The 18,989-nt window shown below is 38.3% G+C and overlaps 1 protein-coding gene across 1 annotated transcript; it reads right to left on the reverse strand.

Annotated features, from left to right (window-relative positions):
• Nucleotides 1-5,920: 5,920 nt before the first annotated feature.
• On the reverse strand, nt 5,921-14,516 carry LOC117672986 (vomeronasal type-2 receptor 26-like). The gene is made up of 6 exons (XM_087893495.1): nt 14,299-14,516; nt 13,683-13,968; nt 12,421-13,275; nt 7,695-7,916; nt 6,911-7,037; nt 5,921-6,819 (listed from the first exon to the last, which is right to left on the reverse strand). Exons 1-6 carry the CDS (start codon nt 14,514-14,516, stop codon nt 5,921-5,923), a joined length of 2,607 nt encoding a protein of 868 aa, XP_087749621.1.
• Between the last annotated feature and the right edge of the window lie 4,473 nt (nt 14,517-18,989).

The raw sequence follows: 18,989 nt of genomic DNA on the forward strand, positions 1-18,989 counted from the left end.
ATTCTCCTTATCTCTGGGGGCAGCTGATTCCAGAGGGTAGGTGCCCCCACAGAGAAGGCTCTCCCCCTGGGGGTCACCAGCCTACATTGTTTGGCTGATGGCACCCTGAGGAGGCTCTCTGTGGGAGCGCACGGGTCGCTGGGAGGTCGTCGGTAGCAGTAGGCGGTCTTGAAGATAGCTAGGCCCTATGCCATGCAGCGCTTTAAAGGTGATAACCAACACCTTGAAGCGCACCCGGAAGACCACCGGGAGCCAGTGCAGCTCGCGCAGGAGTGGTGTTACATGGGAGCGCCATACTGCTTCCATCACTACCCGCGCTGCTGCGTTCTGGACCAGCTGGAGCCTCCGGGTGCCCCTCAAGGGGAGCCCCATGTAGAGAGCATTGCAGTAGTCAAGGCGAGAGGTGACGAGGGCGTGAGTGACTGTGCACAGGGAATCCCGATCAAGAAAGGGCCGCAACTGGTGAATCAGGCGAACCTGATAAAAGGTCCCCCTGGTTACAGCCGTCAGATGTTCCTCCAAGGACAGCTGCATATCCAGGAGGACTCCCAGATTGCGAGCCCTTTCTGTGGGGGCCAAGGACTCGCCCCCAATAGTCAGTGATGGAGTCAACTGACTATATCGGGATGCCGGGAGCCACAGCCACTCAGTCTTGGAAGGGTTGAGCTTGAGCCTGTTCCTCCCCATCCAGATCCGCACAGCCTCCAGGCACTGAGACATCACTTCAAGGGCATCGTTGGGGTGGCCTGGGGTGGAGATGTACAGCTGGGTGTCATCAGCGTACTGATGGTACTCCACCCCAAAACCACAGATGATCTCGCCCAGCGGCTTCACATAAATGTTGAACAGAAGGGGTGAGAGGACCGATCCCTGCGGCACTCCACAGATGAGAGGCCTCGAGGTCGACCTCTGCCCCCCTGCCAACACAAACTGCGACCAGTCAGAGAGAAAGGAGGAGAACCACCACAATACGGTGCCTCCCACCCCCAACTCTTCCAGCCGGTGCAGCATAATACCATGGTCGATGGTATCAAAAGCCGCTGAGATGTCTAACAGGACCAGAACAGAGGAGCAACCCCTGTCCCGAGCCCTCCAGAGATCATCAACCAACGCGACCAATGCCATTTCCGTGCTGTGCCCAGACCTGAAACCCGACTGGAATGGATCTAGATAAGATGTTTCCTCCAGGAATTGTGGAAACTGTCGCGCGACCACAGTCTCAACAACCTTCGCCATGAAGCGAAGGTTGGAGACAGGACGATAGTTGGCCAATATTGCCGGATCCAGGGACGGCTTCTTGAGGAGAGGCCTCAACACCGCCTCTTTCAAGGCAATATGATATGATATGATATGATATGATATGATATGATATGATATAATATAATATAATATAATATAATACAATACAATACAATACAATACAATACAATACAATATAATATAATATAATATAATAATATAATATAATATAATATAATATAATAATATAATATAATATAATATAATATAATATAATATAATATAATATAATATAATATAATATAATATAATATAATATAATATAATATAATATAATATAATATAATATAATATATGCACATATATAATATATGTACAAAATTGGAAAAATAATAATACACCAATGGAAGAAAATTTGTTTAGAAAAGTTTTGGAGTATGCAGAGATGGATAAGCTCACAAAAGAAATAAAAGAAAAGGAGGAAACAGAATACTATATGGCAGGGGTGAAATCCATCAGGTTCTGACAGGTTCTGGAGAACCAGTAACAGAAACTTTGAGAAGAGAACCGGCAGCGGAAATTTTGAGTAGTTTGGAAAACTGGCAAATACCACCTCTGGCTGGCCCCAGAGTGGGGTGGAAATGGAGATTTTGCAATATCTTTTCCCAGGAGTAGGGAGGGAATGGGGATTTTGCAGTATCCTTCCATGCCACTCCCATCAAGCCATGCCCACCAAGCCATCACCCCATGCCCACCAAGCCATGCCCACAGAACCGATAGTAAAAAAAAAATTGGATTTCACCACTGCTATATGGTATGGGAGAAATGGTATGACTGGTTAGAGGAGAGGTATGAAGGGCAAGGAAAGAGTAAATGAGGAAGAGATAGGAGTTGAAAAGTAGTAACAAACAAGTGGAAATGGAACAGACATAGAATGTATGATTGAAATTGAGTACATTGTTATCTTCATGTATATAAATCAATATTAGAATCATATGTATAAATGGTAAATTGAAGTAAGGGAGAAAAATGGATATGTAAGAAATGTTTACTGATGCGAAAATATTGAAAAGAAGAAGATTGTAAAAAATTCTTTTTTTGTTTTAAAAAAACCCTGTTTAATAAAAATTATTTTAAAAAATAAAATTAAAAAAAATGCTAAATCCAATCTGAACATCTGGTGATTGTGTGACCAAACATAGTAATACTCAGTGAGGCAGTTCCTTGAGTGCCAGTGAGGTACTACCTTGATGTAGTTGTGCTCTGAGGAAGGTGAGATCAAAGCCAGAGGTTCAATATTTCTGGACAGGTGTCATCAGAAGAATCAGACAAAAAGGGTCTGTCCCATTAAATATAGTGAAACGTAAGAAACAGAAACCCATACGTCATTGCCCGTGTCAACAAGGACCATGCTAAGGTTTTGTACTTACTGGACATCTTGTGAAAAATGGCCTACAGGACTGTGGACTAAGCAACCAGGGCCAGCATCTGCAGAACTACTGGAAGGAAAGGTGTTTACACATCACAGTGTTGACACAGTGACTGAAATTAAAGCAATAACGATCTATTAATACAGATCAAGTCCAGGAATTACAAGATATTTGAAATGAATGCACCATTTCTGGAAAATAAAACAATATCTAGAACTGGAAATAACAAAACAGAGGCTAGCAGATGAGTGATGATTTATAAGGGGAGGAACAGGCTCAGGCTCAACCCATCCAAGACCGAGTGGCTGTGGTTTCCGATGTCCCGATATAGTCAGTTGACGCCATCTCTGACTATTGGGGGCGAATCACTGGCCCCCACGGAGAGGGCTCGCAACTTGGGCGTCCTCCTGGATTCACGGCTGTCTTTAGAAGAGCACTCGACGGCCGTGACCGGGAAGATTTTCTATCAGGTTCGCCTGATTCGCCAGTTGCGTCCCTTTCTGGATCGGGACTCGTTACGCACGGTCACTCATGCCCTCGTCACCTCCCGCCTGGACTATTGTAATGCTCTCTACATGGGGCTCCCCTTGAGGAGCACCCGGAGGCTCCAACGGGCGCAGAGTGCGGCCGCGCGGGTGGTAATGAGAGTGACATGGAGCTCCCATGTAACACCTCTCCTGCACGAGCTGCACTGGCTCCCAGTGGTCTTCTGGGTACACTTCAAGGTTTTGGTTACCACCTTTAAAGTGCTCCATGGCTTAGGACCTGGGTACTTGCGGGACCGCCTACTACCACCAATAGCCTCCCACTGGCCGGTACGCTCCCATAGAGAGGGGCTCTTCCGGGTGCCGTCAGCCAAACAATGCTGACTGGTGGCCCCTAGGGGGAGAGCCTTCTCTGTGGGGGCACCTACCGTCTGGAATGAGCTCCCCCCAGAGATACGGAGGATCCCGGATCTGCGCACCTTCCGCCGCGCTGTGAAGACTTTTATTCCATCAAGCAGGCTTGGCCTAATCTCCTCCCTCTTTTAATATATAAATTTTAAATCTGTTCTTAAATTATTGGGGTGTTTTAATTTGTCTGGGCCAAAATGATTTAATTTGATTTTAACTGGTTTTTTAAATTTTTGTATTTATGTATTTTATTGCTTGGTTGTTCACCGCCCTGAGTCCTTCGGGAGTAGGGCGGTATACAAATCAAATAAAACTAAACTAAACTAAACTAATATGAAATAAAGTATTCACAGAAGCTGAATTGGAAGAACTGAAAAGGTCTACTCAGAGCAAAGAAAGCTAAGCCTTTTCAGAGGTAACTCATACAGTAGAGGCAAACCAGGAAGAATTGACAATGCAGGAAACTATGCTTAATGCATTGTAAGCCGCCCTGAGTCTCCAGAGAAGGGCGGCATATAAATTAAAGGGAAAAAAAAACCTAGCACAGCTATAGAATTGCTTTCATTTGGAAACCAAGTACCCTATTCTCTGCCTCAAAAAGAATAAAGTCCTGTAACTGAAGAACCAGGAGAATTGAATCAAAGAATAATTGAGCATCTAGAAGAGCACAAAAACCTAAGAATAAGGTTGCCTGCATTGAAGTTTGTTCCAAATAAACAACTAGAACAAGTGTTAAGAAACACCAATATCAAATATAAGCACCAGCTCACTGTAAGAAACAACCCAACTAATCTAGAGCACAGTTGCAGTTTTAACTGAATACCTAAGATGCAAAATCAACAAAGAAGAATAAAGCCAAACAGTGTGCCACCAAAATGAATGATAAGGCTGGAAAATAAAATTAGCAAGCTGAGATTGATTTATTACTAAGTGTCTATGCCATCCATCTTTCCAAGATAATCCTAAACCATTTATATTCATATAATTAAAATATGATAAAGAGTCTTAAAACAATAAAAATGCATATATTTCAAATTTGGTTAATATTCAATTAACCAAGATGGAAGAGGGGAGTAAATTATGCATGAGGAGAAGGTAGCAACTGATTAATCCATTAACCACCATCAAGACACCAGTCCCTCATTGGGGTTCTTGCCCATCTTTCAACCTTTCAAAGGGCCAGAAGGTTGGATGTGGATCTCACCTCAGCAGGCATGATATTCTGAAGTAAAGGAGCCACAGCAGAGAAGACTCTACTCCTGTACTCTGTCAGCCAAAATTCCTTGACCAATGGGATCCACAGCATGCCTCTTTTGCCAGCATGTGTGAACAGTTAAACCCACTGGAATGAGATGGTTCCTCAGATAACTTGGTCTCAAATTCTTTGCAAATTTCAGCCAGGGCTCACTGAGACATCTCATTAAGTGGCACTGTGTGCCTCTCATTCAAAACTATCTGTAGAACTATTACAAAACTGCTATAAAACTATCTACTCAAAACAGATTTATGACCATTGAACCTCTACACACTTATTCAAGTGTTGCAAAACTCTTATCTACTCAGAGTTATGACCATGAAACATGCTGTCCTACACAATCATACTTGGTTGAATCTCTTAAAAAGAGACTATTATGCAAATTGGAAACTAGCAGTGGTGAAATCCATTTTTTTTACTACCGATTCTGTGGGGTGGCTTGGTGGGTGTGGCTTGATGGACATGGCAAGGGAAGGATACTGCAAAATCTCCATTCTCACCCCACTCTTGTGGGAAGGATATTGTAAAATCTCCATTCCCACCTCACTCTGGGGCAAGCCAAAGGTGGTATTTGCCGGTTTTCCGTACTGCTCAAAATTTCCGCTACCGGTTTTCTGAACTGCTCAAAATTTCCACTTCCGGTTCTCAAGAATCTGTCACAACCTGCTGGATTTCACCCCTGGATACTAGCATGCATTAGACTTCTGATGGAATTTAATTGAATTTACTAGAATGATTTTTTTTTGCCGACTGCAGTCCTTTTTACACATTCTACTGCATATAAATTAAGATGACCAGTAAATTTACAATTTAATTGATACTTTTAGTCAGAGCTCACCATAAGATACTAAAATAGGTCAATAAATCAATAATGTCAATAAATATGTGAATACAATAATTTGTGCTGTAATTTATGTTTTTATAGAGCCCAGTTATAATTGCTTTCCAGAAGAAAAAAAAAACTTCCAAGCTCTTCAAATCTCAGGGGACAGGGCAATATAGAACATCACTGTCTCTGTACATTGTTCTCTAGCTTAACTGTCCAAGTGGGGAAGTTCTCCAACATGTACGTTTAAAGAATATCAGGCAAACATAAACTTTTCTTAAAACTTTCTCTTCATGAGCTGGTGTTTATCGTTCAGTTCAGGTCTCATCACAATGATAAAACACTTGGGGAAAAAGATGGACACCAATAAGCCAGCACTGGAGGAGATCATGGAGAAGATCTCCACAGCCAGCATATATTTTCCCCTTGTGCTTAGATAGGTTGGAATAAAACACAACCAAACACTGCAGAAGACCAACATGCTAAAGGTGATGAATTTGGCTTCATTGAAGCTGTCAGGTAACTTCCTAGCTAGAAAAGCAGCAGAGAAGCTAACCAGAGCAAGAAAACCCATAAAGCCCAAAACACAGTAGAACATGACTGAGTCTTCATTGCACTCCAGGATGACTTCTTCAGACATTGACTTCATATCAAAATCTGGGTATGGTGGGGATGTTATCAGCCACACAGCACAAACACATATTTGAATAAGGGAGCAGGATAGAAGAATGAAACTGACCATCTTTACCCCAACCCATTTCCTCAATCTGGAACCAGGTTTGGTAGCCATGAATGCTAAAACCACAACGAAGGTTTTGGCTAAGACACAAGAAACTGCCACAGAAAAGATGAGGCCAAAAGCTGGTTGTCGAAGAAGACAAACAATTGTATTGGGCCTCCCAACAAATAAAAAGACACAAAGGAAAGAGAGGAGAAGAGAAACTAGGAGTGTATAAGTGAGATTCCGGTTGTTGGCTTTGACGATAGGGGTATCTTTATGTTTCATGAAGATTGTAATAACCAAGGTTGTCACTGAAGAAAAACAAAGGGAAAGAACAGTCAGACTGATCCCCAAGGGTTCTTCATAGGACAAAAAGGTGATCCGCTTTGGAATGCACATATTTTTGCCGGGATTTGGATATTGATCTTCTGGACATGGAGAGCAATCATCTATGTCTGAAAAAGAACACAGTGGAATTGATACAGTTGATTACAGACAGTGTTGTATCCCAATGTCTTAGTCCCATTATATTTGGAAATTTCCTACCCTTCTCCTTTGATATTTTCCCTTCTGGACACAGATGGCAATCATAGCAGCAAAATGACTCCCCTTCTTTCTTGGCCTTGCTGTGTCCTGTCTCACAAGGATCGTTACACAAAGATAAAGGTAATGCCTATCAATGAAAGGAGAAGAATATATTGAGATACAGAGAGGAAAGGAAGTGCTTGGAGAGTTTCTGTAGAATCAACAGATTTAAAATGAAGTAGCGGGATGACATAATTTTAGATGTAATTGCTCTGAAATTATAATTAATTAAATCTCTACAATAATTGTATTGATAGCCTTCGTTAACCATTATCACTCTTCAAAGACAATTGCTATGCTAATTGGTTAAAGTTGGTTTTCTCAACTTCTGAATTTTGATGTCAGCAAACTGATGAGATCTAGTGGTTGCAGCTTTTACTTCAAAACCATGTTAATTATGTCCATAATTAACAGAGAACCCGTAAAGAATACAATTGCTAGAAAAGTAAAAAAAATAAAAAATCAGGGGTGAAATTCAGCTGGTTCTATCTGGCTCAGGTGAACTGGTAATGCCGACAGTGGGCAGCTCCGCCCACCTGCCCAGACATCGTCATGTCCCGTTTTAGACTCTCTGTGCATCCTCAGATTTGCGAACTGGTAGTGAAGGTAAGTGAATTTCACCCCTGGAAAAAATGTACTGATATTTCTTCACCAGGACCTAGGTTAGTCAGAGATGATGCTCTGAGACTTTCATCAGTAAATATATTAAAATGAATGGAGACAAATCTAGATTCAAATAGCTAACCTGGTTAAAGCCTACTGGCCATGTGATGAAATTTACAGAAATATTGAAGAACTTCTCTGCTGTGGGATCTATCACTCCAACATTGGCCCTAAGAAAGGATTGGTTTGGGAATGTGATCCAGTTGATAATATCAAATCCACCAATGAATTCTCCATTTTTATCAAAGGAAATCTTTTCACCAACACTGTTGTTGAATCTGACACTTCTCAGAAAAGAATGAACCTGAAAAACACTGATATTCAGAGAGGAACAAACAGAGAACAGAACAAGGGGAGGGAGAAATAATTCATATATTCAAAATATACATATGAATGTTTGTTTAAACTTAGATAATATAAACACTTTTGTATTTAAGTTGTAGACCTGTATCAAACAAATAACATTTATTTTATTTATTTATTTATTATTCCAATTTATATACCGCCCTTCTCCTGAAGGACTCAGGGTGGTATACAGCCAAAAGTAAAAGCACACAAATATAAAATTTAAAAATGATTTAAAAGCATATTAAATAATTTGGCCCAGCTATTCAAATAAAACTCCTGTTTTAAAATTTTTAAAAATTTAAAAGTTAAAAAATTATGCCAGCCTGGCTTGTTGGAATAAAAACATTTTGAGGGCACGGCAAAACGAGCACAAGTTGGGAATCCTCCGTATCCCGGGGGGCAGTTCATTCCAGAGGGCAGGTGCCCCCATAGAGAAGGCTTTCCCCCTGGGGGTCACCAGTCGACATTGTTTGACTGACGGCACCCGGAGGAGCCCCTCTCTGTGGAAGCATACTGGCCGGTGGGAGGCTATTGGTAGCAGCAGGCAGTCTTGTAAGTACCCAGGTCCTAAGCCATGGAGCGCTCTGAAGATGGTAACCAACACCTTGAATTGCACCCGTAAGACCACCGGAAGCCAGTGCAGCTCACGCAGGAGAGGTGTTACATGGGAGCACCATATCGCTCCCACAATCACCCGCGTGGCCTCATTCTGGACCAGTTGGAGCCTCCAGGTGCTCTTCAAGGGGAGCCCCATGTAGAGAGCATTACAGTAGTCCAGGCAGGAGGTGACGAGGGCATGAGTGACCATGCGCAAGGAGTCCCAGTCCAAAACAATCATTCTAACAAAGAGGTAGATATAACTTATCAGATTACTGACATAAAATTAACATAGAATTGGAAAATAAATACAGGAAATAAATAAATAAAATAAAATAAAATTAAGCTCTGTAGTTTAATGGTGAAAGCTACTTAAGCCAGATGAGTTGGAATAAATATATAATAAATACTAAGATGCTTGAAAGTACCATATAATTGTGTTGATTTCACAAACTACAAGCTAGGCTTCAGCAATACATGAACTGAGAACTAAGAAGTACAAATTATTTTTTTTAAAGGCAGAGGATATAGCAATTAAATTGCCAACATTTGCTGAGCAAAGTACTTCCAGAAAACCATCTACTTCTGCTTCATTCATGATGCTAAAGCCTTTAGTTAAAACCAGACATAGAACAACTGATTAATTCAAAATAGGGAAAGAGTCATTTAAATTATATGCAGAGTTAATTACATGAAATTCCAGGCTGGATGAATCACAAGACAGAATAAGCTGATATTATTTTAAATGCAGGAAACCAACCAACCAACCAATCAGAAGAGGTCTTCTAATCAAACCCTCTGCTCAAGCAGAAGATCCTATACCATTTCAGACAAGTGACTGTCCAATCTCTTCTTAAAAACTTCCAATGATGAAGAAGCCCCAACATCTGATGGCAAACTGTTCCACTAGTTAATTGTTCTGACTGCTAGGAAGTTTCTCCTGAATTCCAGGTTGCTTTTCTCTTTGATTAGTTTCCATCCATTGTTTTTTGTCCTGCCCTCTGGTACTTTGGAAAATAAATTGACCTACTCCTCTTTGTGGCAGCCTCTCAAATACTGGAATACTGCTATCATGTTCCCTCTAGTCCTTCTTTTATCTAGACTAGTCAAACCCTGAAACCATTCTCCTTATGTTTTTGTCTCAAGGCCTTTGATCATCTTTGTTGCTCTTCTTTGCACTTTTATCTTGATCAAGAACCTCTTGATGAGAGTAAAATGAGAGAGTGCCAAAGTAGGCTTGAAATTCAACATTAGAAAACTAAGATCATGGCATCCAGTCTCATCACTTTCTGGCAAATAGAAGGAGAAGAAATGGAAGCAATGACAGAATTGTTTTTTTGGGATCCAACAGATGCACTTGCTTCTTGGGAGGAAATCTATGGCAAACCTACACAGCATATTAAAAAGCAGAGACATCACCTTACTGATAAAAGTCTATGTAGTGAAAGCTATAGTTTTCCCAATAATAATGTTTCACTGTGAGAGTAAGACCATAAAAGACCATTACAATTTATATTGATATTGTTTCCTGATGGCTTATTTGTACCCTATGACTATCATTAAGTGTTGTACCTTATGATTCTTGATGAATGTATCTTTTCTTTTATGTACACTGAAAGCATATGCACCAAGTCAAATTTCTTGTATATCCAATCACACTTGGCCAATAAAAAACAAATCTAAATCTGAAATATTTATGCCTTTGAATTGTGATGTTAGAAAAGAATATTCAGAGCCTCTTGGTCTGCAAGGAGAGTAAATAAATTCTGAGTGTCCTTTGGAAGACTGATACTGAACAGATACTGAGCTCAAATACTTTGGACACCTAATGAGATTAGAGGACTCATTGGAAAAAACCCTGATATAGGAAAGATTGGAGGCAAAAGGAGAAGAGGACAGCAGAGAATGAGATAGTTATATAGGGTCATCAATGCAATGAATATTAATTTGGGCAAATTCTGGAAGACAGTGGAGGACAGTGGGGGTCTGTGATGCGATGATTGATGAGGTCATAAAGACTCAGATCCAATTTAAGGCAACAGTCAAATAAGAAGAGCTTGAACCTTGACCAAGAAATATGAATTGAGAAAACATTTCAGAGAAGCTATACTATATCAAACAAAGAGGATATAATGGAGAGCTGAGCACATTGCAAGGTTCAGTTCTACAGCTCTTGCAAAAAAAATTACTCCTGACCGACATGATGTTGATTTCTCAGTCTGGTCTATCTTTTGGGGCTGAAAATGTCTTTGAGGTCTGTACGTACAAGACAACACAGAAATATTTAAGTACAGGTGGTCCTCATTCAATGGTTGCCTGTTCAGCAATCATTTGAAATTCCAATGCTGCAGAATGTATGGAATTTATGACTTCCTTGAAATTCCAGTTGTCGGAACACCCCTGTGGTCACATGATCACAATACTGGGAATTGGCCTTTGGATTTCTGACATTTGCAGCATCCCAAAGTTACAGGATTGTGATTTGAAACCTTCCTTGCTGGCTTTCCTCAAGCAAAGTCAATGAGGAAGCTGGAAGTAAGTTGGAAGTTGTAATCCATGAGGTGCTTAAATACCTGGGTAGTCCTTGCTTAACAATGGTAAATGGGAACTGCTGGAATTGCTTTTGCTAAGCTTCATGGTCAAATGACAGCATATTTTATCACTTACTGATGGAAATTCAGGCTCTAATTATATAGTTGAGTAAGGACAATCTCTAAAATGTACAGTATAATGGAACACAGATTTACTTTTAGAATATAAAATCTAAAATTAATCTGGAAAACTATGTTTAGAAACTATATTCTACCCACGAAATAAAGTCTCAATAGAAGAGATTAAGCAATGAGAATTGATGATCAAAAGGCAATGCCCTTTCTTTCATTTGATGTGCTCAAAGAGAGGCAGAATAAAAACTGCTGAGATGCTGAAATTTGAAATCTTGCACTAAGAAGGGCTAGTGCTTAAATATCCATTTTTAAATCTATGATTCTTTTATCACTTGTGAGTAGATATGTCTCACAAAAAGTAGGCTCAAAATATAATTCTACCTTAGTCCTCTTTTATGAAGCCACCTGAGATGTTAAAAACACTTTCACTCCCTTCCCTGCTTTTCCTAGAACCCTGTTCCTGGAAGCATATAAGGCTGTTCTCATTCTTCTCCATTTGTTTGCTCTAAAACTATGTATATTTTGCTCTTAATTTCTGTGTATAGAAATATGGATGACTTTCTAATGGTCTGTGAAGAGGTTGTACTATCTACAATCAAAGTACTGCCTGTGATTAAAAGCAATTATTCCAAAGTAAGCATCTAGAAGAAAAAGTAACTACTGCACATCAGGTGAATGGAATAGATCACCTCATTCTATTTATTAATAGACTGAACTTATGGCAGAATTATGGAATGTAGTAAGGAGGTGAATTCTCCGAAGGGAAGGGATGTTTTTCAGACAAGTAAAAGGCAACTCGGTTCAAAAATTATGTATGTGAGAAAGAAAATGAAAACTCCCCTTCCTGAATAGTTCACAGACTATGGAATGGATACATATGTTAAAGTGTTCAGTCTGGCAAGATTTTGTCTATAGGTATGAAACAAGAAAGTAATTATATGCCATTCTAAATTTTGGGCTTCAGAGGCGGTTAATTTCATGGACAGAAGTATATTCTAGGAGGTGTGGTTACAATTTTGTAGAATACCACTTACAATTTTAACATAAGCATAAAAAGCTTTCAGTTGGTTAATCTATTACTATATACAGTATCTCACATTTAAACCTAGTGTCAATCCCTCAAAAATTATTGTTCACTAAAGTTTATGGACACATCTTGCAATTGCAGATATGGTGGTTTCTGCACCACAAATTTACCTGCCACCACCCTTGATTATGAAACTGTTTCCTCCGTCCTTTCACGATTGCTGTTTCTCTGGATTTGTATATGTGCAGAAATTGCAAAGCGTGTGCCACAGCATAGACTGCATTGTAAATATTGTAACTCTGACCACTCATTAGTGTCTCAAACACAGATGTGGGAAGAATCTGAAGCCTCTCCTGTCCAGTACATTTCTTTTCAGAGGTCTCAGTTTTTGAGTTTGGGAAGAAACAATCGAATGCCTGTTCCCAAAAATCTTTTCGAAAATGATCATGCTGGTTGTTGTTGTTTGGATTTAAGTTTTGAATGAATTCTTGGAAATCTTGGACCTCCTTTGTGTGAACTGCAAAAGATAAAGCCCCATGTAGGAAATGGATATCCCAAGATTTATGAATGGAAACTGAAGTGTAATCTGACTGAGCAGTTATAAGCCAAATCTTAGTCTTCTTTGGTATGTCCTCCACTTCTGAGAACTGGAGGCAACTACTCAGGACTGATATGGACTGACTTTCACCATATAAGATTATCACATTGGCTATGCTGTTCATGAGAACATGGTATATATGTAGTCCTTGATCTACCGTATCAGTAAAATCACTGTAAAAGGCTGCATTTGGGAACTCTTCTATGAATTCAATGCAGATGCCATGCTTGGAAAATATGGGGAGCACCTCCTGGATGAATTTCTCTCCTTTCTCATCCCTTACTATAAGAATTCCAATCCAGATCCATCTAAAATACAGCAATAACTGCAGGAGGCCCTTATGTTGGTGGGATTCATTTGGAAACATTTGTTGAAAGAAAACTGCTTGAGTGTCTTTATCCATGACTGGAGCAGAGCCATATATCAACTACAGAAAAATAAACATATGGAATTGCAAAGGTCTATGTGAGCCTCTGAAAATGTGTACATTCACTTGAGTCTTTGGGTATCTTTATATACTGAAACATTATGCAACTAGCTGTGTTTATTAGGAAAGATCAACGAAGATGTCACTCTTGAAGTATCAGTAAATACATTTTTGTGGAAGTAGTGTCATTGTGAATATTTCAGATTTGAGCCTTAGTTCAGTATTTGGAATTTGCTATGTCAAATAGCCTCACCATCTGTTCAGACTTATGATTACTCATACTATTATGCCAACTTTATCAAGCAAAAGTAATATCTAGGAATCTGAAAGGTCTCTCCTTTTTACAGAGAGAAGCATATATGTGTCTTTGGAGTTATGGCAGAATGTATTTCTACAGCAAATCTTACCTGAGGAACTTTGTAGTTGCACAATATAGTTGCCATGTGAAGAGAAATATCAGGTGCCCCAATTACTGCAGCCAAAGTATTTGTAATCCCACACTTGTAGTTAGGGATGAATTTGCCGTGAGTGAAAGGTAGAAGCATTGAGTCAAAGTAAGTCCAGCTTGGACTAAAATTGCTGTTAAAAATGTGGAAGCCCAGCGTGATGTTGGGTAGGATCTGAGGATTTTCATTAATCTGTTTTATAGTAAATGATAAGGCCAGGATATGCTGGTAATTCTGAAAAACTATTCTGTAAAACAATTTTTAAAAAATCATTAACAAAGGCCTGTTTCATATTATGTGCCTTGCAATCCTTCAGTCCAGCATATTTTGCGGAATGTGTTTAATAATTCTTATTTCTATATTTTAGTATGTCAGAATGGTCCACTTCCAAACCACAGCATTTAAGAATAGCTTATATGCAGAAGGAAATTTCTACATTTTGGTACCAAAATGTAGGCTAAACAGCCTATTTTAGATGTTCCTTTCTGGTTTTTTTGCCATTAGAGGAAAATATTTCAAGCATCATGTGATTTACCAGCAACGTTCAGAGCTGACAATAAATTAATGATATACTTACATAAGTCCATCATGAAATGCCTGAGAAGGATGTTGACTGAAATCAATGGGGTCAGAAAATATCAAGAATGCAGAAATAATGCCAGCAATATTAATGTCTCCAGGCTGATGATAGGTGTGCCGAATAGGAAGAGGCTCCTGAAAGTCGCATTGAAGGCTAGGATTCTTGCACGTCACTTCAGGCAATACTATTAAGAGTAACTCCACCAATACTAACATCTTCCATGAGTGTCTTCTTTCTGTGTACAAATGCCTCTGTCTGCTACAAGATCTTTAAAGTAGATCAGACTGATCTGCCTCCTGGAGATGTTTTTCAGACAAAACTAGGGAGTGTAACATACTAACAAATCAACTCACAGAGCTTTGGGCCTCCCACCCATGGGTTGGAATAGGATGGGGATAATAAATACCATAATTTTGTGTTAGTTGCTCCAATTTTCATGGAGTCCCATAGGATTTGGAAGAGAAAAGTGACTAATTTCATAATGATAGTAAGACAGTCACATATGTGAACAACTTCAAAACATATGAGGACTTGTAGAGGCAGGAACGCATGAGCCACAAGACAAAAAATAAAATCATTAGATCCATAAAGTGAAATAGAGATATAAATATATGTATGTGTAAGGGCATTACTGTAATTCTTTTTTTGTTTGTTTGTTTGTTTTACAAGTTTTATTGGTTTTTTTCTTTTCTCCTCTCCCACCTTCACCCACATCTTTCTCTTTTCTTTTTGAACAGAGTGTTGGTCGTTTCTTATCTTATACAACTAGTCAAATTCAAATACATTTTACTCAATTACAATTTTTGTCAATATCGTCTTTCCCCCTTTCCTTTTTTTTTTTGAATATACCTCAGTATTTCTATACTTGCATATATAAACACTTTCTTCATTTATCCCTAAGTTCTAACTTTGCTAGTTGTACCTATTTATTCTCTTTTATTCTTTAACAATTCATTCTTTTTCCTAATATATTTATATTTGTTTGTTCAGAGCTGCCTTTCTTCCACTTCATCATTTTTTATTGTACAGCAATCTTTCTCCTCAAACCCAGCCTCTCCCTCTTCTCCTTCCAACTTTCTTTCCCCACCTTCTTCTCTTCTCTACTTCCCCTTCCCTTCTCTGTATCATTCCAATTTTAGTATATGTGCTGCCGAAGCGAGCACAACTATAATTCTATTCTATTCTATTCTATTCTATTCTATTCTATTCTATTCTATTCTATTCTATTCTATTCTATTCTATTCTATAAATATTAAGACTGCCTGTTTCTAATTATGATATTGTAGGTATTCGGTAATATTTATTCTGTTTTGTTCCGTTCTGTTCCGTTCCGTTCCATTCCATTCTTCTAAAAATATTAAGGCTCCCTGTTTCTCATTATGATATTGTAAGTATACAATAATATTTAAGACAGTACTCAGAATATCTCTTAGCTATATTTTTGGCAGAAAGCCCACTTGGTCTTCATGTAAAATCTTCTTTAGTCTTTCTGCCAAAATGGCAGCAAAGAGTTTGTAATCCTTGTTGAATAATGAAATTGGTCTACAATTCTTTGTCTTTGTAACATCTTGACCTTCCTAGGGTAGCAACACAATGTTGGCTTCTTTCCACATCTGGGATATCTTTTCCTCCTGTAGTATATCATTCATTGTGTCCTTTATTTGTTGGAGAAGTTCATCATCAAAGTACTTATAATATTGGCTTGTAAGACTATCTGGGCCTGGAGCTTTGTGTGGCTTCATTTTTTTTTAATGGCTTCTGATATCTCAAAAATATAAAAAAATATAAAAATAAAATAAAATAAAATAAATAAATAAATAAATAAATAAATAAAAGCAGTTATCTGATCATTGATACGTTGCCTCTGAATTTCTGATAGTTTAGGCTTCATCTATTTTTGACATATCAAACTCCTGTCTTTTGTACAAATTTGAATAGAAATTATGAAAGGACTTTTTAATAAGTTCATTGTCTGTTATTACATTACTGTCTTCATAAATTTTTCCAATCATTTGCCTTTCCTTTCTTAATTTATATGCCAACCATCTCCCTGGTTTATTTGCAAACTTGAAGTGTCTCTTGTCTGTATAGTTCAACTTTGTTTATATTTCCTGTACTGTTAACATAGACAGTAGTTGCCATAACAATTTGATATGGTATAAAATTTTAAGATCCATGGGTGTAATTTGCAGTTGAGTTTCTTTCTTGCATCCAATATCCTTTTCCTGGGATTTTTTCCTCTCTAAACAATTGTGCTGTATAAAATAGCCCCTCATAACCACTTTACTAGCATCCCATGCTGTCGTTAAGCTTGTTTCTTTGCTTAAATGATTCTCAAAGTACTCTTGCAGTTTCTTTTTACAGTCTTTTACAATCCTTTCCTTTTCTAAAATAGTTTCATTTAATGTCCATCTAAAACTCGAGCTCTTTCCTTGGAATATTGCATTCAGTTTTGGTTGCCATGATGTAAAAAAGATGTTGAGACTCTAGAAAGAGTGCAGAGAAGAGCAACAAAGATGATTAGGGGACTGGAGGCTAAAACTTATGAAGAACGGTTGCAGGAACTGGGTATGTCTAGCTTAATGAAAAGAAGGACTAGGGGAGACATGATAGCAGTGTTCCAATATCTCAGGGGTTGCCACAAAGAAGAGGGAGTCAAATTATTCTTCAAAGCACCTGAGGGTAGAACAAGAAGCAATGGGCGGAAACTAATCAAGGAGAGAAGCAACTTAGAACTAAGAAGAAATTTCCTGGCAGTTGGAACAATTAATAAGTGGAACAACTTGCCTGCAGAAGTTGTGAATGCTCCAACACTGGAAATTTTTAAGAAGATGTTGGATAACCGTTTGTCTGAAGTGGTATAGCGTTTCCTGCCTGGGCAGGGGGTTGGACTAGAAGACCGCCAAGGTCCTTCCATTCCTCTTAAAACCAGAAACATAAGATTATAATCAGAAAAAGATTTAGGAAGAATGTCCACTTTCAGAATTTTATTTCTGTGATTGTTAGATATTCATATAATATCAATCCTTGAAAAGGATTTATGTCTTTCAGAAAAAAAGGTATATTTTATCCATTTTTATATCTCCTTGAATCTATTAATATTAAATTGTCCATCATCTCAAAGAAAGTCTTTGATAATTTACCCTGTGAGGGTTTAATCCCCTTGATAGATTTGTATCCAAAACTGGTGTAGTCATTCTATTCCAATCCCCCATCATCAGCCAGTTTCCATATGAAAAGGGCAGTAACTGGTCCATTAAATATTCAAAAAAATGCTTCTATCATCATTTGGCAAAATACACACCAACCACCATTGATTTTATTCCATTGAGTTCAATTTCCATTACTACAAATCTACCCTATTCATCTGCTATAAGTAGCTTGGGTTTAAACTGGGGTTTCATATATAAGACAACTCCATTGATCTTTTTTACATCAGCTGATATAAATTCATCCCCTAGTTGTTTATTTGTCAAATATTTCTTATCTTGTTTCTTGATATGCGTTTCTTGGAAACAGACTATATCAATATAAAGTTTTCTCAGATAATGAAATCTGAGCCTTGCCAGAGATAATTCATACTGTAGAGGCAAACCAGGAGAAATTGGTAATGCAGGAAACTAACACAGCTATAGAATTATTTTTTCATTTGGAAAAGAAAAAAGAACAAAATCCTGTAACTAAAGAACTGGAAGAATTGAAGCAAAGAATAATTGAGCATCTAGAAGAGCACAAAAACCAAGGAATAAGGTTCCCTGTGTTGATGCTTGTTCCAAAGAAACAACTAGCACAAGCATTAAAAGACACCAATACTGTAATATCAAATGCAATATTTGTAATATCAAATCAAATATAAGCACCAGCTCACTGCAAGAAACAAACCAACTAATGTGCAGCAGAGTTCCAGTTATAACTGAATACCTAGGATTCAAAATGGACAAAGAAGAAAAAGCCAAACAGTGTGCCACAAAATGAAACATCAGGCTGGAAAATAAGGTTAGAAAGCTGAGATTTATTTATTACTAAATGTCTATGCCATCCATCTTACAAGATGACCCTAAGCAGTTTATATTCATATGATTAAAATATGATAAAGAATCCTGAAACAACAAAAAATTGACATATTTAAAATTAAATTAAAATTCAATTAACCAAGATGGGGGAAGGGAGTAAAGTATTCACAAGGAGGAGGTAGAAACTAATTAATCACCTCAGCAGGCATGATATTCTGAAGTACAGGAGGCACAGCAGAAAAGACTCTTCTCCTGTATCCAGTCAGCCAAAAGTCTTGACTAATGGAATCCATGCCTCTTCTGCCAGCATGCAGAAACAGTTAAACCAATTGGAGTCATCAACTGGCACTTAGAATCATTGTGTGCCTCTCATTCAAGTGCTGCAGAACTATCTAGATTTATAACCTTCAAACCTCTGGTTCTACACATTTATTTATTTATTTATTTATTTATTTATTTGTTTGTTTGTTTGTTTGTTTGTTTGTTTGTTTGTTTGATTGATTTCTATACCGCCCTACTCCCGAAGGACTCAGGGCAGTACACAGCCAAACAATAAAAACATACATTTAAAATTTAAAAGTAGAATAAAATCAAATTAAATAATTTTGGCCCCGACAAATTTAAAACCCCAATCTATTTAAAACCAATTTTAAAATTGAATATATAAAATACTAA

The sequence above is a fragment of the Pantherophis guttatus genome, chromosome 4 (genome assembly GCF_059756535.1).
Source record: "Pantherophis guttatus breed Tessera chromosome 4, ASM5975653v1, whole genome shotgun sequence".
NCBI classification, from domain to species: domain Eukaryota; kingdom Metazoa; phylum Chordata; class Lepidosauria; order Squamata; family Colubridae; genus Pantherophis; species Pantherophis guttatus.